The 25,850-nt window shown below is 42.4% G+C and overlaps 1 protein-coding gene across 11 annotated transcripts in view; it reads left to right on the top strand.

Moving 5' to 3' along the window:
• Nucleotides 1-21,877, top strand: part of syngap1b (synaptic Ras GTPase activating protein 1b) — a 308,706-nt gene extending 286,829 nt beyond the window's left edge. For 9 of the 11 annotated variants that reach the window (XM_061717453.1, XM_061717452.1, XM_061717445.1 and 6 more), the window contains 2 exons: nucleotides 5,368-5,429; nucleotides 19,311-21,877. In XM_061717453.1, the coding sequence (XP_061573437.1) occupies nucleotides 5,368-5,429; nucleotides 19,311-19,428 (180 nt within the window). In that variant the 3' untranslated portion in view covers nucleotides 19,429-21,877. The remainder of the gene's footprint in view (nucleotides 1-5,367; nucleotides 5,430-19,310) is intronic. The other 2 variants (XR_009781899.1, XM_061717449.1) reach the window with 2 other exon arrangements.
• Nucleotides 21,878-25,850: the final 3,973 nt, after the last annotated feature.

Genomic DNA, 25,850 nt, shown 5'->3' with positions numbered 1-25,850 from the left:
CGAGGATCAAAGACTAATCTGGTGGAGAATGTCAGTGTGCAGAATGTGTAAGAAAAGGACCGTTTGTGCAAGCAGATCTCCTCCTGGTCATATATATATATATATATATATATATATATATATACATACCCTATGGGTAATTTAGCATCATTACTTAACCTCACAAGCGTGTTTTAACACATCCACTTTAATGATTTCAGCAATAATTCTTAAAAAAAAGGAAAAAAAATTGTAATCACAACAAAATAAAAAATGTAAAAGTCGTCTTAAGCTTTCAAAATAGCCCGCTGGATGATGCAAACTTTTGCACGTCACTGTTGCATTATGGAAAGAAAACATCCAACTAAATTAGTGCGACCTCATTGGCTGTTGGATTGTGTGGATTTGAAATTTTATCTGCTAATGCTACATGATAATTCACTCCCACATCATTATTAATAATAATAATAATATTAAAGCGTACTTCACCTGCTGCACAGACGACGTACTGAACCACAGAGAATGATCCCTCCATGATCCCTTCCCCTCAAGCTTCCACTGGGCCTTATTTGTGAATTCTTTAATTGCACAAAAAAAAATCAAAGAAAAGCCTCCTGGGAAATTTTTAGTCGTCCTTCAGAGGAGCAAAAAAAACCCAGATAATTACACATGCCTTAAGGAAGAGCTGAGAGAAGCCTGGTTACTCCAGCGTGACCAGGATGAGTCTGAGAAAACCTACAAAAAAATACTTCGCAGTACCGCAGTAGCGTATTTGAAAACGACGCGTGGCGCACGGTTTTACCGGTTTCTGCATCGTTTGTACGCTGAAGTCAGCGAAGGAAATTTAAACCAACTATTGGAAGATAAAATAAAAGCAAAGTCAGGCTTAAAGCGCCAAGATTCGGTCGGATTAGAACAAGAATAAATGCGTAGAACTAAGAAAAGAAAGTGTTAAAGTTCAGTTGACTTAAAATGAGTCATATTGTTTTAATATAATCTTATAAAAGCTTTCTTAATCAGTTATGACATATCTATATTTATAAATCAAAATATATCATGTTTTTGCAGTTGCTGTCTAATGAAACACCCTGTGATAACAGATAATTATGTCCTGAGCTGTGGAAGCTGCAGGTTTCATAGTTACCTATGCAGTTCTGGGCTATATTAAGCCAAACCGTTATTCCTAAACTATCCCAGTTAATACCAAGGTGGAATATTTTTGTGATAATATCGTCTCCGAGGGAAAATCTTAACTTTTGCTGCTGGAATAAGGGGAAAAAAAGCAACTCAAGACACAAGGCTCTGGTATGCTCAAGATGGAATTTAGTTTTGATAGCAGCCCGGAAGAGTTTGGATCACGTCACCACGGCGATATGCGCGGTGAGCCACTGGTTACTCGTAAAAAAGGGATTATTCTGGTCCAGGTTGCTTGATTTAGATACTTCAAGTTAATTAAAAGACTCATATTGTGCAATTTTTGATCCCTATTCACATTGATGAAGCAACTGATCGCGACTGAAAGGTGCTCTGGGTCAGTCAGATCCTGCGGCCTCTTCAGTCTCATCCAACCCCGCGTCAGGTGATGGTTGGGTCGGTCTGCTCCTGCAGTTTGGAGGATCAATCCGCGGAGAGTGTGAGCGTTTTTATCGTCGGGGTTCAACACACACATAAGGACTTCTGATGGTGAATACTGGACGTGCTGGACATTGGTGCAGTGCTAACGATCCTCTGAGCAGGTTCTAGTAAACACACCTCACACTGCAGGAAAAGTCCAGAAAATCATCCGGGAAGCAGCTCTTTTTATTTTATAGCACGTGGCCGTCGTTTGTTTTTTAGCTAAATGTCTTAGACGTCGTTATGGTGTCATTAGCTCGCTTTTTTAAATGTGCTGCTGGTCGTTCTGAGAAAGAAAGAGAAGAAAGTCGACCTCAAAGACCCACTCTTGCGTCCCAACATCTCTAATTTGACCTCTTGTCCAAATACTTCACTTCCGGCTCCAAAAAGACAAACAAAATACCAAATGTCAAGGCTTTGATGCTTAAGAAACCAGGTCGTGTAACAAGGGCTTTGCGTGCATTGAGTATACAGTTAACGCAATCTTTGCAAAACATCAAAGATTAATCTTATGGTGGTCTTGCAGTGGGATTGTTTAATTCTGTGCTCTTTCTGATTCCAACGTACTCTATAATCCACGTATTCAATCTGGTTCTGTTGCACAGTTTTTCCCTGTGGTTTATATAAATGGGTATAAAGAGCGCTGATGATCAAAAAATAAATAAAGGAAGAAGTGATGAGGTTGCTTTTTGTTCAGAAAGGCTCCTTTACTTGCAGCTTGTGGCGCCAGAAGCCAAAACAACCAGTGCGGCGAGTGAGCATTTTGTGACACTGTTATGTCAGAAAATACTAGTTACATTTGCATCTGCAGCTCCAGGCTCGTGTTCTCATCACCTCGGCACTTGAGATAAGCAGACAGTTGAATCAAGTGTGATGACACTCAGCCGAAACGGTTGAGGCTGGAGCGGACGGAGCAGCTGGGAGGGGGCGAGTGAATTAATAGGGACTGAGTGGGAATGAGGCGTGATGTCATTTCCTCAGGCAGATGCAAGCAACTTCCAAAACAACACCAAACACTTAATTAAACCTCGCGTAATGACCCAGGTGCAGCAGGCTGCGTCCTTTCCTCGCACTCCTCGCAGACCCAAAGTTATTACAACGTAGGAGTAAAGAAGGGCATCTTAGAGTCAGTTAAGGACGTTTTCCATTTTTTGACAAAATTTGACTAAAACATATTCATTTTTTATGAAGCGTCATGCTTTTTCTGACCAAATTGTGAATAATCTCATTAAAGATGCGCAAATTCCCATCATTTTTTTAACATAAGATGTTGCAAGGCCCACGTATTGTAAATATAAGGTAAGCATTACCCAAAACTGGAAAATAAAAAATCTTGCTGGGTGTGGCCATTCATGGTAACTACAATAAACTGGCAGTGCAAGAGGGTAAGTTAAAGGCAGGGTAAGCGATTCTACAGCCATTTCAACCCAGAATACTTGTTGTCACATTCGGGAAAAGCTCACTGCCCATCTTATAAGTTTCCCCTCAGCTTTAGCCCCTCGAATCACAACAAACACAATTCCTGCCAATTATGGAAGGAGGGAGGCATGTAGATCAACTCATGACGAGTGTGATGGCTGATGGGAGTTTTTGTCTGGGAGCACCGTAGGGAGGGGGAGGGCGGAGCCAGCTCCCCATGTTGTTTTGATGTCTGAAGTATCAGAAGAAACTTTCGTACCCTGCCTTTAATGAAGATGCTACAAATCTCATTTACACAAAAATCCTCGCTAATAAAAGCTATTACAAAGATCATGTTTCATTTTTGTTGACCTAAATGCGTCATATATGAGTTTTAGCTTAAAAATCTCTAGAAATTATTTTTCATGTTCATTTGTAAAATTTAAATTACAAACACAAAGTGATTAATTATGCCACTAAGTCACTAAAAAAATAGGTAAATAATTGTTGGGATTTTATTTTTGACAGTGAGATGCAAATATGTGCAAAATAAAAACAAACAACGTCAAATCCTGGCTCACAGAAACTATCACGAAGATCATGTTTAATTTTTGTCCAATAGATTGACCTAAATGCCTCATAATACAATGTTTAACTTTTAAATCTCTAGAAATTATTGTTATGTTCATTTGTCAAATCTAAATTACAAAAACAAAGTAATATTGAATATAAGCAAGTTGCTTACCGAATATATAATTGGAGGACACTGTTTGAAAATCTTGGTAATTATGCCACTAAATCACTCAAAAATGTGGTAAATCATTATTTGGATTATTTCTTTCTTTTTGGCAGTAAGATGACGTTGATACGAGTTAAAGTATGTGTTTGAGTTGAACCAGAGCCGTTAATAAACGAGACAGCCCACTACGGTTCGGTTTCCTGTATCTGTGTCACGTGACTGCCACGCCCCTTTAGGAGACAGGAAGTAGGTCCTGAGTCTATTGAGTCCTATGGGAAAAGTGAACGTGAGCACAGATTATTACCAATTCCTTCGCCCCATAGTAACCTAAGTAAATATGGGACCCATTTTTCAAAAGCCACAAACCTTCTGAACATTCTGACACCAAAATGGCAATTTTCAGACCGACAGATTAGGAGAAAATGAACTTTGTTTGAGACCTGTCTCTGTCTGAGCAACACACTCTCGCGAGATTTGGCTCTCATCGTTTTCCCATCGGATAAAATTAAGTTTAAAACTAAAATAAAACTTGCTTCTTTGCTTAATAATACTGTTATTTTTATTATTTAAGTCTTTTTGGAAGAAAGTTGTACTGTATCTAGTGTTGTATGTTCCGAAACGATGTGGGGAGAGGGGCGACCACGCCCACTTAGGAGACAGGAAGTGTATACCATTCCATACCATTGGCAGTAACGGTAATGCGCTATCTTCTGTATAGAGGATCTTTGGTTGAACCGTTGTTTCAGGCCCTGATACATTCCTTCGTAACTAATCTTTGTTGCGAAAGGTTTTCCAGCTTTTTCCAGCTTTTTCTTTGTTGCCACCTGCCATCAGTAAAGAACACCTGATGAGCGATAGGATCCCAGATCACATACATGTCTCATCCTTTCATCACAAATTCTTTTCTTTTGCTCTCATCGTTGCAGCTTTGTGAATATTTGAGAGTCCGTGCGTATGTGGAGCGGTTGTGGATTACAGTTCAATAATATATATTTATATATACGTTAACTGTTTTTGTGTTTTTCTGCAAAGGTGATGTTAATATTATTCTGGGTTCCCCAACTGTGTTTCCTGCATATTTTAACTTCATAGAGTTTGTAGCTGCATGTTCAGTATAAGCATGTTTTTTTACGCTGTCTTCTTACCTTTTCTGAAACAGGAAACGTGCAAGATTCAGCTCTGAAGGCGATTAATCCGCTGTTTGCACAACCAGATGTCCTTCGGAGATGCATGATTTAACATGATTTTTATTTCTTGTTGTATAAGCATGAGTTGTGCTGACGATACACTGCATGGCACGTTGCTGTGAGGCTTTGAGGCATCTACAACCTTGTGCGCGTGTATTTGCTGGTATAAACCGTGCGTGTATGTAAATGTGCATTAGGGAGGGTTTTATATGTGTATTTATTTTCTTGTTTTCTGTTCACTCTGTGTTGTGCATTGTTTGGGTGGCTGCCGTTGACCTCAACCCTCGCTGCCCTTCTGAATCCTCCCCTCTTGCACACAAGCTTTCCCTCCTTTTTTTGCCTCCCAGCTCCCTCCTCCTTGCCTTCTGTTTCACACCCTCCTTTCCTTTCCTATCCTATCCTTTCCTTTCCTCTCCTCCTATGTTGATGAGATACGGTGATTTCTCTTAGGGGAGGCGTCAGTCCATCCTAGTGCAGCCCCGTCTTGCACCTGTCCCACCCCGAGTAACCAGGTAATAACCAAACCGGCAAACTCTCACTCTCCATCCATCCCTCCTGCATCCTTGCCACTTCTACCTCTTGTTCTGTGTGCATCCCTGTCCACATACAGCACCGTGTGAAGTCACTGCAAGCTAACACACTGACAGACCCTCTTTACTCTCCCGTTCGCCTTTATCAGAAAGAAGAAATCTGTCACAGAATGTTTGCACGGAGGTTATTGGTGGATCTGAGGGGCACGCCTCTGCGTTAGAGTAAAACTAAACGTTTCACATCATTAAAGCTGCACATGAAACAGCAGACGGGGTTCATGGGCAGTCTGCTCTGTAGCACCCATTAATCATTTAATACACCAGCCAATCAGAGAACTGTACTAACACAAATAAAGGTCATCTTGTTAGGAATTGAGGTTGGAGTCGGACCCAGATGTAGGAGAGCAGGAGTTCCAAAAACAAACAAAAGTGCTGCTGGGCACCATACCAAAAAAACTAGAATTTAAAAAAGAATCAAAAACTATGGAAAAACTTGACGTGGAAACTTGGAGGAAGGAAACAGTACGGACCAGCAGGGAACAAGGGAAAGACCAGACCAGATATACAGAAGGGTTAACGAGACACAGGTGCAGACAATCAGGGCAGATGGGAAACAGGAAAGTCAAACCAGAACTCAAACACAAAGACACAGGCTTCAAAATAAGACAGGAACTATCAAACCATAACACATCTGCCAGAGCTTAGTTGAACATTAGCTCAACGCGGTACTTAGTTGAGGACCAAAAAGCAGGAGGTAAGAAACAAGAGGACATGCACTGAATACCTGAGGATGCTGCCACAATGACTACGTTTACATGCAGTCAAAATTTGGGTTATTGCTAATATTCCGGTTACTGAAACATTCTGAATATTCCGTTTACATGCGTGAGCAAACAGGGTTATCCCTGTATACATGGTAATTAATCATTTGGAATATCTCGATCAAACCAGCGACGCACGGAGAACGTCATGACGCAATTCCCGTCATTTCCGCTTCTTCTTCCTGTATCCAAATTCAAAACAAATGCTGCTTCGCGCAACTCTTCGCTCGCCTTCTTTTAAATCTCGCTATCCCCATACTTTCTACCGTCTACAAATGCCAAAATGTTCATATCCTTCATTACATTTATGAAATGATTAGTCTCCTCCTCACTACAAAAGTGTGGCGTGGTCTTGCGTTTAACCGTGTTTAGAAGAACTTCCTGAACTCAAAAGACCAGGATTCCTTGCGAACAGAGCATGCACAGAAAACAAATAAATTTTCCGTTTGATGGGATATTCCGTTTGGCGTTTACATGACCGAATATTCGGGTTTTAAAAGGAGTAACCCAGGGGTCATATTCGGGTTTTAAAAACCCGAATATTAGCAAATTCGGGTTATTCAAAGGGGTTATTGGTGTTTACATGGCCGTGCAAATTTGGGTTATTGCCAATATTCGGGTTTTAAAAGGGTTATTGACTGCATGTAAACTCAGTCACTGTGCCCAGAAAGAATCCAAGGACCTCAGATCACACACGGGTCAAAATCATGTTCTACTAAATGCAGCGTGCAGGAAGCAGGATGCAAACAGCTGCACAATCTCCAATCTGCTAAAACATCCAGAGGCTGAGCGGTCGACATCAATCGACAGTTGCTGGACCGGTGTGACGTTCATGTATTGCACCTGAGAACACGGGAACAGATAAGGAGATCCAGGAAGCAGAGGCCATGAACAGTCAATAAAAGCAACAAGATGAGAGGAATAAACCTCATGTGGTGGTACCTCTCTGCAGTCACCTCCTCTCGCTCCTCCACAATATTCACATAATCCCTCCAGTGTGTCCTGGCTCTGCTTCCGCTCAACTCCATTCAAATTCATCTATACAGCATTTATTTCAATACAAATTGTCTAAAGGTGCTCTCTAGAGACCCAGAGCATGACCCCTGAGCAATTATTACATAAATAATGACCGGTATAAACTCAAGGGAAGGGAAAAAAAACACTTTAAGAGGGATCAGGACCTGGATAGTAAGGGGGGCCTCCTGCCGAAGGCCGCAGGGTAGAAGAAAGAGAGGGTAAAGAGCAGAGGGAGGAGAGGCATATATATACTGTATATTGTCAATGGTACTTAAAACAAAATATATCAGTATTCATTTTGTGTTAGTGTTAACACTGTTTTGCTAGTTAGAAAAATATTAACTAGTTACCGTTACTAGTTACTTAATTAAAAAGTAACTCAGTTAGTAACTCAGTTACTTAGACCAAAAAGTAATGAGTTAGTTACTTAAAAAAAACGTTAATTTCAATGCTCCCATTAATGCCCCATTGTCCCTCTAGCCTTCATTTCAGCTGGTACTGTATGGATTTGCATTGTGCATCATGTTCTGCATTCTGATTGGCTAAACAGTCTCCCCGCTTCTTCACTTCCTGTGTCAATAACGTTGGTCGCTTAGCAACAATGCTGAGAACGACCAATGAGCTTCAGCAGCAGCTCAGGAACGGGAGCCTTTGATGAATCGTTCATTACAGTCTCAAATATAATCCATGGTGGCATGTCGGTTTATAAGAATCTTTTTGCCCAGAAGAAAAAAGAGCGACAACAACTACCCATAACTATGTTATTCTCTAGAAAAAACACACATGCACCCTGGGCTTTAGAAGAAAAAGAGGCTACAGAGCGGAGTCAGGATGCAGCGGCTCAGAAGAGCAGTGAAATACATGCGAGGCGGTGCTGATCTCCGCAATTTGAATCCTTCTATAATAATTGTAAAAAAAAAAAGAAAAAAGGTCGCTACTTCACGGATTTCACTTATCACAGGTTCTTTTTTGGAACGTAACCCCCGTGAAGAACCAGGGATTACTGTAATGACAATATCTCCATGTTGCGAAACTTGCCTTGTTCTCTTGGCTCGCCATGACCGCTCATGTTTTTGAACGCACACACACACACACACACACACACACGGCCTCTACGTTTCCTCTGGTCTCCGCGTGTGGGAAAAAAGCTTCACTGTAGCTGGCCAGAAATAACGGAACGGTTTGGTAACGGTAATTGAGTTACAGAATTTAAAAAGTAATGCACTAATGAGTATTAGTTACTAACGGCGTTACTGTAACGCATTACTAAATAATGCGTTAGTCCCAACACTGTTAATTAATAACTTGAGAGTTGAGTAGAAGAAAGGAAAGAGAAGGAGAAGAGAGCAAATGCGGTTAGGGGCATCGATTTGGGCCTCAAAGTCCTTGAGGAAATGCAAGTAAAAGAGTTAAATAGCAGACATGAATCCTAACTAGATGCCCGAAGCCCCTCAACTCTGGACCTGGAAAAGCGGCAGCTCCACTTGAGTCCTTCCTAGGTGGTGGATCTTCTTGCCCTGTCTCTAAGGGAGAGTCCAGCTGCCCTACGGAGAAAACTCCTTCCAGCTGCTTGAATCAGCGAGCTCTTTCCTTCTGTCACTTCCTGCAGCTCAGTATCAAAGGTGAGGGTCAGAATGTAAAAAGGTGCAGATACTGCAACAAGTGTAACTTCAGTTTAGATACGTTAGTGACTCCGGCTGTGCTGTGGTGTTTTTATGACTCTTCCTCACACATAACTGAGGAAGACTCCTTCCTGTTTACCCTCCAGTTACCAGCGCAGCTACTCTTGGGCGTAAACGGGTAGAGCATCACTGTCTCCATTTAGGAACCATATGAACATAAAGAGCTCCAAAAAGCGGTGACGCAGACGACGTTGCACGCCATGTTCTAGTTGGGGTTTCCAGGTTGACTCAGATTCCCCGTGTGACTTGGTTATTTATTTTATTTACTTATTTATGAAGGATCCCCATTAGCTGGTGCCATAAGATAAGATAGATAAGATTTTGCTTTATTACTCCCTCAATGGGGAAACTCACGTTTTAGCAGCAGTACACTTAACATACACACACACACACACACACGCATGCGGGGAAGGGGGTAAAAAGGTAAAAAAGTAAAGATATATATAATTACAAAATATTGACAGTATATACATTGCAGTGGAGATAAAAAGGTATAAAGATGTCTGCAAGAAGGATCTGACTGTAGTACCGAACCACAGTGAATGGCAGAGGCTGGCAGCAAATCGTGAGGCATGGAGAGACACAGTGAAAGAGGCTATGGTAGCGGATGACACCAGACTTGCACAGAAACAAGCGTCAAAACGCCAACGTCGTCACGCTCCAAGTCTATTGCAAAGTGAAGAATACAAGTGTGATCTGTGTGGACGGATCTGTGCTTCACGCATAGGCCTACACAGCCACAAACGGTCAAGGAAGTGCACTGGCAAGCATCCATAGTCGATAAACGACTGACGGAGGCTGACGGAGATAAAAAGATAAAAAAAGGAAAGAAAAACTGCAAAAAAGCAGGTAGAATGAGTGTGAGGTAGACAGGTAGTAGCAGCCAGCTGGTCTTCCTGGGGTCCGCCTGGGGTTATGACCGTGTTATGATCTCTTTTTGACTTTTCAAAGACGTTTACGTGAATGTTGACTCTGAATCCACGGGTCTGAGTTATGCAACAGCTGCGATTCCTTGCAACCACCACCGCCACTTCACCCAGCTCAGATATACAGTTGTGAATAAAGGTGTAGGTACAAAGTTTAGAAAATCAATCTGTCTGGTTTATTTAAACAATCTTAAGTGGATGAGGTGCACCTAATTGTTGAACAGAGGTCTTTTTAACACTAAAACAGGGTTTGAGCCAAAAGCAAAGTTACGGTAAATCTGCCCTCACGACATTTGGCAGTGCAGACCAACAAGGTCGATGTCTTTGCCTCCCTAGTGCTCTCCTTTTGGCCTTTGAGGTAATCGCTTGCCATGGCCCTGTGAGCGTCCACTGGGCCAGACTGGTGGGAACGCTGGGTGACGCCGCCGTGAGGAAGCGTCTTTGACTTGTGTGCCGAACGCTTTAGTTTTCATTCAAGGCTGCAAACACTGTCCTGGAGACCTGCAGCCACCGTTGCTAACATTAAAGTGAGCTAAAATTAAACTCCAACAGAATGGCACATGACAATATGCAAGAATGTAAAGCATGAGGATAAACAAAAAGTCTTAATATTCTTATTGCACTTCTTGTCTAATGTGAGTTGTATTACTGGTGATTCTTTATGTTGCTGGTGGTTATTGCTCTTGCTTATTCTGGAGCTTTAAACTGAAGCGTGCTCGGGGAGGAACGCTGTAATGCACTCCAATAACCAGAGGTGCAATAACACGCATTCGTCTCACAGAGCTGCTATGTGATTTAGTTCAGCGTTAATCCCACTAAACTTGAGCTCTACGCTTCGTTCAAGATGTACGGAGGGAAGGAGCTGATGATGAGGCGGTTCTTCGGACCCATTGTAGAGCACCACCGGTCCCGACTCCCTCCTGCTGCTGACGTTTGTAGGGACGACAGTGACACCGATATGACCCAGAGTTTCACTGCAAGACCTTCAGTTTCTGCTTCATTTGAATCCTCATCAATTTAGCAGGAATCGGTTGCTGCAAGCTTCCACTTTGATGAAAGTTTGTGCACATTACAAAGACTGGCTGTGAGCGAGCAGAGCTTTAATTTCTCCCAAAAAGTTTGAAATATACTTCATCCTCTGGACGCAATAGCGTGTCCTCTCGTGTCTGAAATATTCTGTGACAGATCTCTGATTGGAGCCCACTTGGATCACTCTCAGGCCTTTTTCTCTTCATCAGCAGAATAAATGCCTTCGCACAGATAAAAAGAGCCAATATGGCAGCTTTCAGATGCCATTTCAAAGTCTTTGTGTGTGACTTTTATAGCTCCCTGCTAATGAAAACATAATTCCTTGTTCCCGCTCAGCCGTGGCCGTGAAAGCTCAGACATATATGCAAACACGGATGTTTCTGGGCGCCGCACAAAACTCTGGCAACTCTTTAATACAACACAACCATATCATTCTTCTAGTTTGCCATTCTCAACCGCAGACACCTTTTAAATCATATTTAACTTTGAATATAGACATGTTTATTCACTATAACCGCACAACAACGCGTTTCTGACAGTTTGTTTTGGAGGATTCAGGACAAGTCATCAATCAGATCAGCAGTGATTTTAAAATCGTTACGTCTCGACGAGCGAAGCGAAAAACCTGCACAAACATTTGTGTCATGAGTTCGGTCCACATGTGGAGGCGAGACATGTTAACATTGAAGTGTGTTTGCTGGTTAAAAACCTGGGTGGAGAACTGATCTTACCTCGATGATGTCTCTGCATAACGCGCCTCTACATCTGTCTGTGAGTCATTCAAGTATTTTCTCTTTTGATTGCCGTTTATTTTTGCCATAATTGCAGCCTTTTATTTGCATTCCTTTTTCATCTTTTTGCCGCCACGCTTCTCTAATCACCCCGGCTCACATCTCCATGTCGGCTCTCACCCCTCCCACCACACTCTCTGATAAACAACAAGAGTTAATGTGAAATCTCCGTATCTGACCCGATCAATCCTCCCCTGAAGATCCGCGATTACCGTGCACATGTTTTCCATGATTCCTGCGTCTCTCAGTCAGTCTGTGTTTCGATCTTTATCTGTTTGTGTTTGGCATCTGGTCGGATTTACTCGAGTGCTTTCAGCTGTTACTGTGCGTCCAATGATGTCCAACATCCATACCCTGTGTGTGTGTGTGTGTGTGTGTGTGTGTGTTTTGTGTGTATGTGTGTTGTTTTTTTTTCTTTTTGGTCCAAGTTAGAGCTCTTAACCTGTTCAGCTTATCAATTTAAGCTTTTAGTTTCCTAATAAATGCATATAAATCAACAAAGCCAACACCTATAGCAGGTTATTACCTCAAACATGGGTGTGCAAAAGGTCTCACAGACTCTTTTAGACATCCACCATCTAAATAGGAGTGATTGGAGATTGGAGGAGAGGGGTAAGGATTTGTGTGTACGATATTCTTCCTGCATCATTAAACACATCCCAGTACTCCACTCAGTGTTCTGTGTTTCTGTCTTCAACACATCTTTCATTGGCATAAAAATTATATATATATATATATATATATATATATATATATATATATATATATATATATATATATATATATATATATATATATATATCAGTAACAACACCCTTACTTCAAGGTGCAAGTGATTGCGCCGAATGCTAAAACGCTGCGGCTACAGGGCGAAACGAGCCTGGTAAGTTAAAGGATGTCAGTAAACATTTTGCCATGTTGATCCCTGACTTTAATAGACATGTGTGTTGCTGTACACATGGATATTAAACGGCACCGTTGGCTGTGTTTGAGAGTAACGAAACAAGCGTCCGTGGAGTCTGTTACTGGCATCCTAAGGCTGCTTGTGGCCGCGGCCCATCTCTCATAGCACCAGCTAGCAGTGTTTTCATTTGTTTTGGTTCTGATTGAGAAGAGAAACGTCCTGCTAAACACTTCCGGATTTGGGGGAGATCTTTTTCCTTTTTCCTTTTCCTTTTTTTTTGTGTTCCTCTTTTTTATCATTTTTTTTTTTACGTGGAATGGAAACACCTTCCACTCACAGCGGACACACCCATCAGATCTAGCTTTATCCGGTGATCATTTGTTGATTTTATTTTCTTTTATTTTCTGTTCTCTACTGGATTCAAACTATCTCCCTCCCTCCCTGTCTCTCTGCAGCACCTCATCCCACTCACATGACAATCCTTCATACTTCTTGTACGTTAGAACTCGGGTAGTACTCAACAACGAACTCGGCTCTCGCTGTTAGCGGCAGGAAACCCATTCACCCTCATACGAGTAACGGAAAAACATTACAGTGTGTTACTTTTAATTACAAGTCACCTATATCTGATTCACAGGAGGCCATCGCTTTAAATTATTCACCAATGCTGAAAACGAGCTATATTTATGTATTTTCTGCACATAAAAACAATAAAAAGGTTTGGATTTTAATGAAATCGTAGAGCGTAGACGAGTGCAAACATTTCCACATCAGATCTGGTTTCATGGGGACTTTAATATAAATTATGTTGGACGCTAGAGTTGCAGCTGTGTTATTTTTAACGTCGGCTGATGAAATGCTCCAGCCCATGTGCACAGAGAGGTTTCGTCTGATAGTCGTAAGTTTGGACGCTGAGCTCTATGTGGCTTGACCATGTTTGCATGAGCTGAGAGATAAGCTGACGCTGTAGTCGGTACTGCTAAGTTTTCTTTCAGACTATCTCTTTAGTGATGAAGTTAAGCTAAGATCAAAAGCTCACGCACGTGCACTTTTAGATAAGATGTAGTCATTAATAAGGTTGATTTTTTTTTTTCCCTCATTGGTGAAGAAGAATGACTTCCTGACTCTTCCTGACTCCTGTCACACAACAAACACGCTGCTCATCCCGAGAGGATCAGGATCCGGTGGCCTCGAGAGTTTTAACTCCCCTTCATCTCCTCTCTCTCCGTGTCCCTTTTTCCTGTGCTGCCATTTCTATTGGTGTTCGTCACGCATCAACTTCGTTACTCATTTGGCTCTTTCTCTCTTCTCTCTGTGTCTCTTCTTCCAACCCCTTTATCATGTCTTTTATTTGTAATTCCTCCCCGCTTTTATTTTGGACATGTCTTTTACATGCGTTCATCCCACTCAATTTTTCACCGCTGGTGTTTTTTCCTCATCGTTTTCCGTCTTGTCCTCTCCTCATTTCCATCTGACTGTTTTTTACTTTCTCCCGTGTCGTCAACATTTTCGCCCGACTCGTCACGCCCTCCACCTTGTTTGGAAATCTCTGTTGACGATTCCCCGCATCCCTCCCCATCGTTCATTGAATGGCCTTTCTCCTACGACCATTTCTCCCTGCTCCCACTCCTCTTTCCCCCTCCTCTCTTTCTCTATCTCGCTAGGAGGACCAGCTTTCCTCCCTGGGTTCTGCAGACCCCGGTGTGAAAACTGAAGGTGGAGAGGGAGGAGGAGGAGGAGCGGTAACCGACGATGAAGGCCTCAGAGTCTTAACTACGGGCATTTCCTCTGACACCTCGCCCCACAATGGAGTCCTCCCCCAAACTGTAGACCCTCCCTCCCTACCCATTCCACATCAACATCCTTGTCAGAATGGAGAGCTCCGTGGCAACCAAACATCCTCCCCCATGACAACCCCACAGGCAACCGGAACCACGGCAACAGAATAAGGGGGAGTAGGTCAAACACAACACCGAGCCAAATCAGAGAGAGATGGTACAAAGACAAAAAAAAGCTGTCCTCATTTTTTTTTCCCTCCTTTTTCACAAGACAATTCTGTGAAAAGAAACAGCCACACGTGTCCTTACTGCCCGAGCGAGAGAGAGAAGAACGCTGTGCCGAGGATGAATAGTAATCATCCAGCTACTGCGCAGTAGGCTGGATGACAAAGGGCTCTTTAATGGACACTTGCTCTTCTGATGTGCTCATGTAGAGCTCCAGATCGTATCAGTCTTGCAGGACAAGATAATGATACCTTACACACTTTGAACCTGTCAAACACAGTATTTGACTCTCAAACCAAGCTGAAATGTGAACACCTGCTCTGTGAACTCATTGCTGTCTTTGACTCCGATATGTAAGGATCGAGCACTGCAGACTGTCCTACAGTCCAAAGACTTCATAGTAGCCATGAACAAAGAGCAACCGTAAACTTTAAAGGAGCTTATGGTAACCCTTGACTCCCATGGATGTAGATGCCTCTGTATATTTGTCCTGAATACGCCAGCCTGAAGTCTGCTGGGATAGAGACGTGGGGATGTAGTCTGGCCTTTTAGTGCCTTTGAACGTTTACAACAGGGTTTTTGAAAAACTATAACACTTGGAGATTCACTTTGTTAGCGAGAGAAATAATATACCACCCAAAACCTGAAAAAGTTGGATAGACATGGAAAATGGTGATTTTGACATTTACTACAACTTGATTCCATGCTTTTTTTCTCGTCAACTTCACTAAAAACTGCATTTTAAGACCTGCGACACATTCCAACAAAAAAAAAAAAAGATGGGGCAGTAAAGCTTTTAACCTTTACCGGCGTTGCTGTTGCTTCTCACAACACTTAAAATGGAACAAGTACCAAAGAGCTTTGTTATTTTGTCACATGGCTTTGATAGACGCGTCCTATGTGCGATGGTGCAAGGTCTTTAGTCGGTATGGAGTCCCACATCAGGGACAGGTCAGGTTCGGTATCAATTCCCTCGTCTTCCTTTCATACGTACTGTTGAGGAATTTATCAAACCAGTTCAGAAGTCCGCTTTGTGGTTTATGAAGTTTTATTAAGCCGGCGGTGAGCACGTCGACACAGACCAGGGGTCTGGTTGAAATGCTGACCCAGATTGATTTGGCTACAGGGTTTTTATACAAAAGTTCAATCAACAATGAGAGGAATAAACCAGCCCAGTGAGAGCCAGTCAGAGGTGTGACCCTTAAGCTTTGGGACCACCCCTGAGGGATCAGGAAGTCCATATATGGTTGTGTCTCTCTAGCGGCTGGAAGTCGAATCCACTCCCCCGGTGCCTGTCTCAGCAGGGATGCAAGACGCAGGAACTTGTGTGAGACAATAGGCCACAGACGAAAATCACCCCATGGGGTGCTCTAGTGTTCCAAGTCTGTTTGAGGGAACTTCCAAGGTGTGATAGGAAGTTGAAGCTACTTAAAAGGTGTTGAGTCCAGTTCAAAGCCCTGCAGGAGGTAGGACTGGGGCAACCTGCCCCTGCAGGGAGCCAAGCTGTCACAATGCTTCATCAGTACTTAGATGCGTTTTTTTTATTTTTGTAAATATGCATCTGTGGAAAACACTAAAATCACAGCGTACTCTTCTGTATTAAAGCTGCCGCCAAAGCTAGATGTAAATGAGTTTGCCTAAGGGCACTAAAATTACTCCACGCTATCACAGAGTCTGGCTTTTGGACTTGTTTCACCCATTTCTTCCTAAAAAGACTACCATCCCCATTTATCCTGGGTGTTGGTCCTAGTACCCCTTTTCCACCAAATCGGTTCCAGGGCTGGTTCTGGGCCAGAGCTGGTACTGGTTCAAAACTCCTTCAACTTGCGAATCGGCTGAGAACCGGTTTGATTTTCCATACCTCGGGGTGCCAAGGGGAGCCACTTCATTACGTCCCTGCAAACGTCAGTTACGTAGCTGTGTTTGCATTGGTGCGAAAATCGAAATAACAACAACCATGAACGACCTTGCGATTGTACAGCTGCTGTTCTGGCTTTATGCTGGTTCATTGGGATCAGTAAACAGCAGATGCAATGTCTTTTTCATCATCGACAGGTTTTCAGCGCATGGCGCTTGTTTGAAAATGGCGCCATCTCTCAGTCTTGCTATTGCCGTTGGTCTTAACAACTCTGCACCCTCCGCTTATGTAAGCAGTTCTTTCCTCTGGTCCAGCAAAGAGTTGGTGCTACCTTGGAACCGTTTTTTCTGGCCCAGAGCCAGTTCTTTGTCAGTGGAAACTGAAAGCCCGGTTCCAAACTCAGCACTGGCCCAGAACCAGCCCTGGAACCGATTTGGTGGAAAAGGGATCCTAGATGCCTCTTAGCCCAGAAATGTTGACGCGAGGTTGATGAGGTTGATGCGAGGCATCGTTTTGCACAGTAAAGGTTTCAGTGATATTTTCAAATGTAGTTCCATCTTTGCTTCTTTTGGTTATTGATGAATGGCGGTTCCTGATGGAGGGCCATCCGAGGGATCAAAGATCCCACTTTTTGCCCTGAAACTCCTCCAGGGTTTAAGAGTATTTTCTCTGTAGAAGAAGAAGTATTCAAACATGTTCCCATCTTCCTCTCAGAAATGCTGTCTTTTAGCGCTCCAGTGATTTTCTCACGCAGTTATTGACAAAATTGGAGATCATTTGCCCATCTTTGCTCCACAAAGACTTGCCGTAGCCTTTCATAGGCTGCTAGAGCTATGTTTTTTTGGGAATGTGTTGCAAGCTTGAAATTAATGAAGCTGTTGAGAAAAAAATACCGTCTGCAAAATAACTCCATAGATCACTGTTTATTTTTTGCACATGTTCCAACATTTCCTGGTTTGGGGTCATCCAGCACGGACTGAAAACACAGATTCAAGGACACGTGATCACGTGTCACGTACGTTTGAGTGGTGGGAGACTTTTTTTGGGAACTTCTTTCGTATCTCTATCTGAAGGACTCTCTTTTATGTTTTCATTTTTTTATTTTATTTTTTATTTTAGACTGAGCTCGTGCAGGTTTTCTCTTCTCAATCTCAGAACCGATATGTGATCAACTGGTGCTAAACAGAAAACAAATGGTGCCATTTTCAGAATCAGCTGTCTGTGTCTGCCATAGTACTGCCTCTGTCACGACTCACTCACTGTCTCTTCTCTCCTCCTGCAGTTGGTCTTTGGCAGGACATGTCCTCTCTCCAATGTGTCCTCTCTGTGTCCTTGTCTTTGTTCTTTGTGCATCCTGTGGTGTCCTTATGTCTGACGGGAGCTGCTGGGGTTCCCATATCTGCCTTCGTAGAAGTGCACTCTTCCAATCTCCGGTCCTATTTACACTGATTTAAACAGCAGGCTGAAAATAAATGGCTCGACCGTTTCACAGGGTACCTAATTTCAGTTTGCGACAAGCTCCGATCACTTTCAGACTAAAAGGACGTAACTTTGCATGACATGGATGAATGAAGTACAAGCATCCGCTCCATTAGGGTGCTGAAGATGATGTTTCTCTCCTGTGATTCTCCCCGAACCCGCTGCGTTAAATGCAAATTAATTCAAATGAATAATGATGAAATTAAAGAGTTACTGTCCCATTATATTGTCACTTTCGGGCATGAATCACAGCTTATCGTATTTGTCGGTGGAATGTAATAACATTTTTCCCCATGGGAAAAAAAACAACCAACAAAACATAATTTCAACAGTTTAGTCCTGCTTAACTTGGCATCAAGTGCCTGGGATGAGTGATGAGGATCTTTTGGCTCATAGACTTGCATGTAATCAGCCAAAACTACCTGATCAATAATAAAGCCTTACTTGAGCATAGGTGACGGCCCTGACTCTCAAAACATCTATAATTAGAGCCTCTTTTTTTGTTTGTTTGTGTTTTGTCTGGTTAATATGTTTATTTTCTGTAAAAGTCAACAGCTTTCTCTGCAAACTTTTGATTTTGGAAATGTTGCTCGATGTGTGTCTGAGTTTGAACTGTTCGGTGTCTCGTGTGTCGGATGCTGAAGTCACAAGTCTTTGAAGTTACTGTAACGTTTGCCTTCATTGTTCCCTCATTTCGTGTATGAAATTCCGTGTCTGTTCTGTGAGGTTTGTGTGGACTCATCCCTCCTGTCCGCTTCACTCCGCTCCGGTGTCACAGCGGCTCAGCTTGTTCAGACGTCCCGTCTGAAACAAGAGGAGCTGTTTCAGCCTTGGTTTTCTCCGCACAAACGCAACACTCATCCTCCTGTGTGAAAGCTTCGAAAGCAGCTAGCAGAAGATCAGCTTAGATCAGCTGCATGATCGCAGTGAATGTCTAACGTCAAAACCACCAAATGTTGATAACTCTCGCCGTCTTTTACGCAGGGACAGATTGTCTGCTCAGACATCTTGTAGGGCTACTTCTTCTTTCTTTCTTGTGAAATTTGCTTTTGTGTGATGAATGTCGGATTCGAAACGGGCCGATCCGTGATTTGAGTATTCCTGTGAACATACCTCAGTGACTCAGGTAAAAAAAAAAAAAAAAAAAAAAGCAGTTGCCTCAGAGCTGAACACATATTTGAAAAAAAATAAATAAAATGAAACTAGAGACAAAACAAGGAAGAGATGAGTCCAGCTTTGGAGGGGCTGCCACCATGCAGGAACTGGCTCCACAGCTATGCTCTTTAACAGCACCTGATCAAGCATCCTCCCCCGTTTCTTCTCTCTCTGTCTCCCCTTTTCTTCTCCCCCTAGCCACTCTCAAAGCTTCATGGAGGACAGTGTGGAACCTAATTGGCTGATGCACCACCGGCAGTCATCAGTGTGGCATGGCCAAGTGTCCAGAGCCCTCTCTCGTGACGCGATTGGCTGACAAAGGGAGATCTTGGGGTATTGGCCCCAGTCTCTTTGCTCAAAGGATGGTGCAGAGCCCCAGCGGACCATGTAAGGAAGTGCTGGAGTTTTTTTCCTTTTTGCTTTTTCCTTTTTTTTTTTTTTTAATCTTTACTTGGGCCCTCTCTCTCTGATTTGATAACAGGATTTTTCTTTTAAACTGTCGCTGTCGGATGTACTTTTTACCTACACAAGGTGGGCTTGGACACGCGTCGGCCCATGAGCCCACCGAGCATGCAAAGAGCAGCTATGCAGTCTGGTCAGTTAGCCAAACGCGAGGAACACACAGGCCAAGGACGGCGAGACGCTCTACACGGGAGAGAGAGAGGGGTCTGACATGTATTTCAAAGGTGCTTGACTTGTCTTAAATCTTTCGTCGAAGCTGATTTATGTTCAAAAAACGTTTTATTTCCCCCGTTCCCTTAGCTCTCGCAGTGTCTCCTCCCGACGCCGTCCTCGTTCATCTTGGACCCTCCACACGTTAGTTAATTACTGATTCGGTCTCACTCTATTTGAGAGACGCTTTATCTCGATCAATCATTTTGAGCTCTACTGCTGGAATCCTTTCAGACTTTGATTTTAAAGGAAACTAAATATGCACAGCCTGATTCAAAAAAAAAAAAAAAAAGACTGCTTTGGAGCAAAGCCCAATGCTTCGATGAAGGCTTTGAAAAAGCGGACAGAATGTCGTTACTTTATATTTCTATGATGACGCTGATTATTCTTACAATAGTATTTAAAAAAGAGACTTTTCATCAGAAAACTTCCGGAGAAGATATTTATTTCTTGATATAGATAGATGCCTCTATCTAAAGGATGAATCCATTTTATATAAACTGAGTTTTCATACTAAGACAATCTTATGGAAAGAAGCCCTGAAGGACTGAGGGACGAGCTTGTGTTTCACCTACTCCCCCCCCCCGACCCCCGACCCCCCTATCCGCCCCCCTTCAAGAGTTTGCACGTCTCTATAACCTGCGACCTCCAACTTCTTGGTTATTATCTTTGGATAAAAAGAAGGACTGGGGTGAAGCATCGAATGTCTCTCCCCCCAGAGTCGCCATGGAGCTCTCCATTTACGGACGATGCTGACGCTCTCAAAGCTGTTGGGTACTTTTTTTTACTCCACTTTGACTATCTGTGTGTGAAGTTTTAACCGAATATGGGGATTAAAAACTTGTGGTTTCAGTGTGGCCACACTTCTGGATGGGGATTACTGTACAACACCAGTCCCAGTTGAAATCCCTGCCATTTCCACTTCTGACTGAAATGAGAGAGATATGTTAGAGGTCCTGCTGAAACGAGTGAGTGTGTGTGTGTGTGTACATACTGTACGTGTGTGTTCTGGCTAAAACTTTGTGTATATACTGCATATATATATGTGTATATATGCTGTGTCTATGTGTATATACAGTTTGTTTGTATATGCAGAGTGTACAGCTATTTTTTTTCCTCTAATGTTTCTCTCTCTTTCTACGACTAGGTCTTCTCAAGTTACCGATACTGAGGCATGGAAAGGTTTTTACACATGCTGACAGCTATCAGAGGCACTTTTTGGTGCAGACTAAGAATATCAGCAAAGTCTGTCACGTATAGTTGCATTCTCGAAGCTCTAGAGCAAGAAGTAATCTTAAGCTTGCACTCATTTTCTGACCAACTACAAAGCTTTTCTAAGTAGATTTGGGTGACCAAGCAATGTTTGTACATAATATAGACTTATAGGCCATTTTTTTCCAGAGACATACCATTTGCATTTCTTTAAAAAAAAATATAAAAATCTGTTTTGAGTTCTTACGTATTCCTTTTGATTCCTAAAGTTTATGTCCGCAGTGGTTGTCATTCAGAGTTATATATTTATTCTGAAAACCCTTATATATCCTTGGAACCTTGATCCCCAAATTCTGCCTCTTCCGGAAACGTCTAAGCTTTTTTATGCAGGTAAATTGGCGAATCTTTCCATTAAAGTATACCGTCATTACTTAACATTGCTTGTTTTTGTATAGGTCCTTACTGAATAAGTGTGCCTCCCCCTTATACTCTTACTACCATAGATCCATCCACTCTGCTGGTCGCACTTCTTCATACCCCCTTGACAAGCCATACCACCCCCCAAGAAAATTCCTCTATTGTTGTTTTGACAGGACAGACATTTGGGGATTATGTGTATATTAATGAAAGAGTGGTGTTAGAGTGTATTGCAGTTGTATATGGATTTGTTATGAATGTGGATATTCTGATCATTGAATTATTATTGTAATAATAATAATAATAATTAATAATAATAATAATAATTGCCTCTTTGATTTTGTTGATTAATTCCTTCGATGCAGTTGATGAAGATGCTATTGTTCCTTTTTTCTTTTTCTTTTTTCCTTTTTTGGGAATACACCGGAATTTATATTTTTCGGGTGGGTGAAACTGGAGATAGTAATACGTAAATGACTTAATAAATAAAAAAATGAGTTCAATTTTTAACTTTTTGTGTGTTTTACTTTGCAACTATCCATCTACTTCTGATCTAGGCGGATGCAGCGATGAGCCACGCTGTTGCACGTTGTTGTGCTGGATTATGTGTTCCTTCATTGTCACACACTCACACACAAAATCAGTCAATCCCAGAAGCCTCATATGAACTCCAGCTGCAGGAAATACTCGTCAGGCTTGTGGTAAACCCCTGCTCACAATAGTTTCAAAATAAATACGGACTCTCATTTAGGTAACATTAAATCTTTGGGTAACTATTTATAAGTATTTGTTGTCCTTTTTTGAAAAATAAAATCTCTTTGTAACACAATTTGAAACAGTTTTCATAAACCTCTTCAGAGGAACCAGTGCTGATGCCACGTGTAGGTGGGAGGCCTCAGAAACGGATTATTTGTCGTCCTCATGTCATCATGCCTTCTGTCAGTCTGCAACATGGAACATGCCCCCTGGTGGTCAATCCGAGGAAGTGCACTTTTTTTAGTTGATGTAGATTCTTACATTGCTGCCAGCATGCAGGAGAAAGTCACACCAGCAGCCTGTAACTTTCACTACTTGGTCAAACAACTGTAGTACTAGTACAGTTAGTACTTGACTGTAACACAGTGTATGTGTTGTCTAGGACATTCAAGCGATAGTCTAACATTTTCAAATCATGCAAACCAAAACATGGCTCCAAAAACCACTGGAAGAAGGTGCTTTGCAGCTAAATCAGAGACTGGGATCCAATACATGGGCTGTATAAATTCAAGACTAAAAGGTTGAAGTTTGCTTGTTCTTATTGCTTCTTCAGTGAGAACAAATTAGACTATATCAAATACACTCTTTATTTATTCTATAACAAAGGAAAACACTTCAGTGGCTGTTGTCTCTTCACAATATTCCTGCTATATTAAATAATCTGTCTTAGTGATGTATAATAATAATAATAAAAATTAAAATAATAACAAAACCAAACGTGGTCTCATTCTGGTCTGAACAAACAAGCAAAAAAATGTAATAAAGAAAAACAAATTTAGCCCCAAATGGGCCCTTTGAATGGTGGTGGTTATTATGTTGTGGGTATTGTGTGTGTGTGTTTGAGAGTGATGTGTGTTGTAACTTCGGTTACCTCCGCTAGACATTCATGGAAGACTTGAAGTTGAAACTCAAACCTTACCCGGCAACAAAAAATAAAATATTTTGATTGGCTGATGGGTCGGTGACTCCAGACAGCTGCTCTGAGGTAAGAGCTCAGAGCACCGTAGCTTTTCCACTATCACCTACTCGGCTCTACTCATCTCAGCTCGGCTCGACTCTACTCGGCCAAGTTTCTTTTCCATAACAATTCAGCACCTGGAGCAGAAGTAGGAGGTTGGAGTGAAGCTGCTGTGACGTATTTGATTGTGTGATCTAAATGAAGAAGACAAAACAACTAAAGATGTAGAACCTGGAGGAGATGATAGATGTGCTGCTGGGTCTGTGGCTTGTGTTTGATATCAAGCTAAAAAATGAGAGTGAAAGAAGCTTCAAGCGGCTACACTTTTTTTTGTCTGTTCGTCTCTGTGCTGCTGAAAAGTCCTTTGGTAGCCGCGAGCAGCTATGAAGTGACAGAGCTCCTGGTAGATCTGGTTCCTTATCGCCTGTCTATATTCCTTTTTAATTCTCTCTTCAGTCACCAGGTTTATGAACATCTGCACAGAGTTGGATCACCAAACAGACTTTTGCGCTGCCATTGCCTGTCGAATAAAATGAACAAGAAGCCGTCAGAGACGCTCTTTCTCTGATGTCACATTCTGACTCAGACGGCTGACTCCAACCCCCCGACCAATCGGTGGCCTGTGGTGTGATGAGGTCAAATACAGCCGACTCAGCCGCTTAGAACCTCGGCAGAGTAGATACAGAAAAAGTATCTACTCGGCACGTTTGACCCCTGGTGGAAAAGCACCAAACCGAGGCGAGTCGAGTCGGGCTGAGTAGGTACTAGTGGAAAAGCCTCATTTGACTAATTTGTAAGATGGGTTGTTGGAGGTACCGTGAGGTAAAGTTAATTTCTCAGCGTGAGAAATGCCGTGTGTGGCGTGTGAACTTGTTGAAATGCGTGAGACTTGAGAGCCATGAAAACTAGCTGGACAAACCATCTGTCATGTCACCCTAAGGTTTTAAAAAGAGCAGTTTTTGAGTCTCTTTTCCCTTATATAAGGTGCCACCATGTTTTAAATAGGTGCAACAGGCAAACCCCGGGGAAGCCAGCTGGAACATGCCTGTCTTATATAACTGTTGGTAGTTCAGGCGATCCTTGCTGGAGGAGCTGTGGTACTGAATGTTTGCAGCAGAAGTGACCTCTGCGTTTAGCCGAGGCTGGTGAAGCGCTAACGACTAAAGCCTGAATTATGGTTCTGCGTTAAACCTACGGCGTAGGGTACGTGGCTACGTGGGAGTCTCTCTGTAGCCTACGCCGTAGCCTGACGTGCACCTCCCAAAAAATGTAACTACGGGTCGAGGCGACGCAGACGAGAGGGCTGTGATTGGTTTGCTTGGTAGCAACGCATTTCCGGTTCCGGTTCGTGAAGCAATATTGAACTTTCAGCGCTCTTTTCTTCGTGTGTGTGTGATTTTTTTTGTTTTGGTTTTTTGCACAATAGTTGTCCTTATCTCTTTGATTCACTGTGACCGGAAAAACTGGAAGCTAAACAAAGTATCAACTAGCGCTCTGGGGGGGTATTGCACCGGGGTGAAATAGAGTGATGGAGAAGTCCGAAGGGTTCACGACGGCGTCACGGCAACGGCGTAGGCTCTGCATCGGTTTAATGCAGAACCTTAATTCAGGCTGGCTTCCCTAAACTTTGCAGTATGACAACGACCGGTGAGGAAATGGTTTGTGTCAGTTGTCATGGGGTGTGAAATCTAGCTCTTCTTGAACCAGACTAAATCTGTTTATTTCTGCTACAAAGTTGCTCATATTAACATAGATCTCAACGGAAACTGACTCACTTTTGGACCCAGCTCCTAGTGGTTGCTCGATGAACACGAGCCGTTTGAACTTCACCTGGGTTTGGACTCAACACAGAAGTCAGATTATTGCAGCTTGGTCCAACACACAGATGTAAGCTGAGCAATGTTTAGCTGTTTTCTTTAATAAGACCTGGATGAGCCGGAAAATTGGATCCATCATTTATTAATTCATATTTATTAATTTTTTGATTAATTGGAGTCAACAATTTCACTTAACTAGTGGTATTATTTGTGTAAACCCAATTATCTTTCCAATAAAGCATTCCAAACTTTACAATATTTAATTCTAAATTGTATACAGCATAAAGAAAGCGAAAAATACCATACTGGAAAAGTCAATACTAAAATTATTTCATGCGAAATTGTTGAGATATAAATGAAAATATGATGATTTTTAAGTTATGGTTGTACCACGGAAATTATTCTTGTCTTAAAATATTTAAAGCAGAAAAAGCATGAACTTTCAATCTGTAAAAACCAGTAATTCCCTCCTCGTCCCTCTCTGCTGTGCTTCAGCTCTGACCCAAAATACTCTCCCTTGAGAGGATTATCATTTACAAGCTAGTAACCATGGCAACTGTAGAGGTGGCAGTCATTGACACATCTCAGAAACCCAAGCATGTTGGATTGTTGCTATTTCTTTCAGATACCTGGATTAAAAGTCAGGCTGCAGGTAAATTTGTTTATTTTTGTACCTCGTTGCTGCACCATAAACAGAGCCGATCCGGGTCGTTGTTTTCTGCATCTGAGGACTAGGATTCCTCTCCTTCATGAGCAGAGCAGAAACTTTCTCCACGCTGTTTCGAGCCAAGGTGCCGAGGGTGAGGATGGCTGGCGGTCTCTGGGAAGTAGCAGCTTGACGGAATAGAGCCAGCTTGTAATTGTCTTCATCCTGGGGTTAATTGTCTGTAGTTCCTGAGGGGAATT

This window comes from Cololabis saira, chromosome 3 (genome assembly GCF_033807715.1).
Source record: "Cololabis saira isolate AMF1-May2022 chromosome 3, fColSai1.1, whole genome shotgun sequence".
NCBI lineage: Eukaryota > Metazoa > Chordata > Actinopteri > Beloniformes > Belonidae > Cololabis > Cololabis saira.
This window is presented reverse-complemented; position numbering and strand designations above follow the sequence as displayed.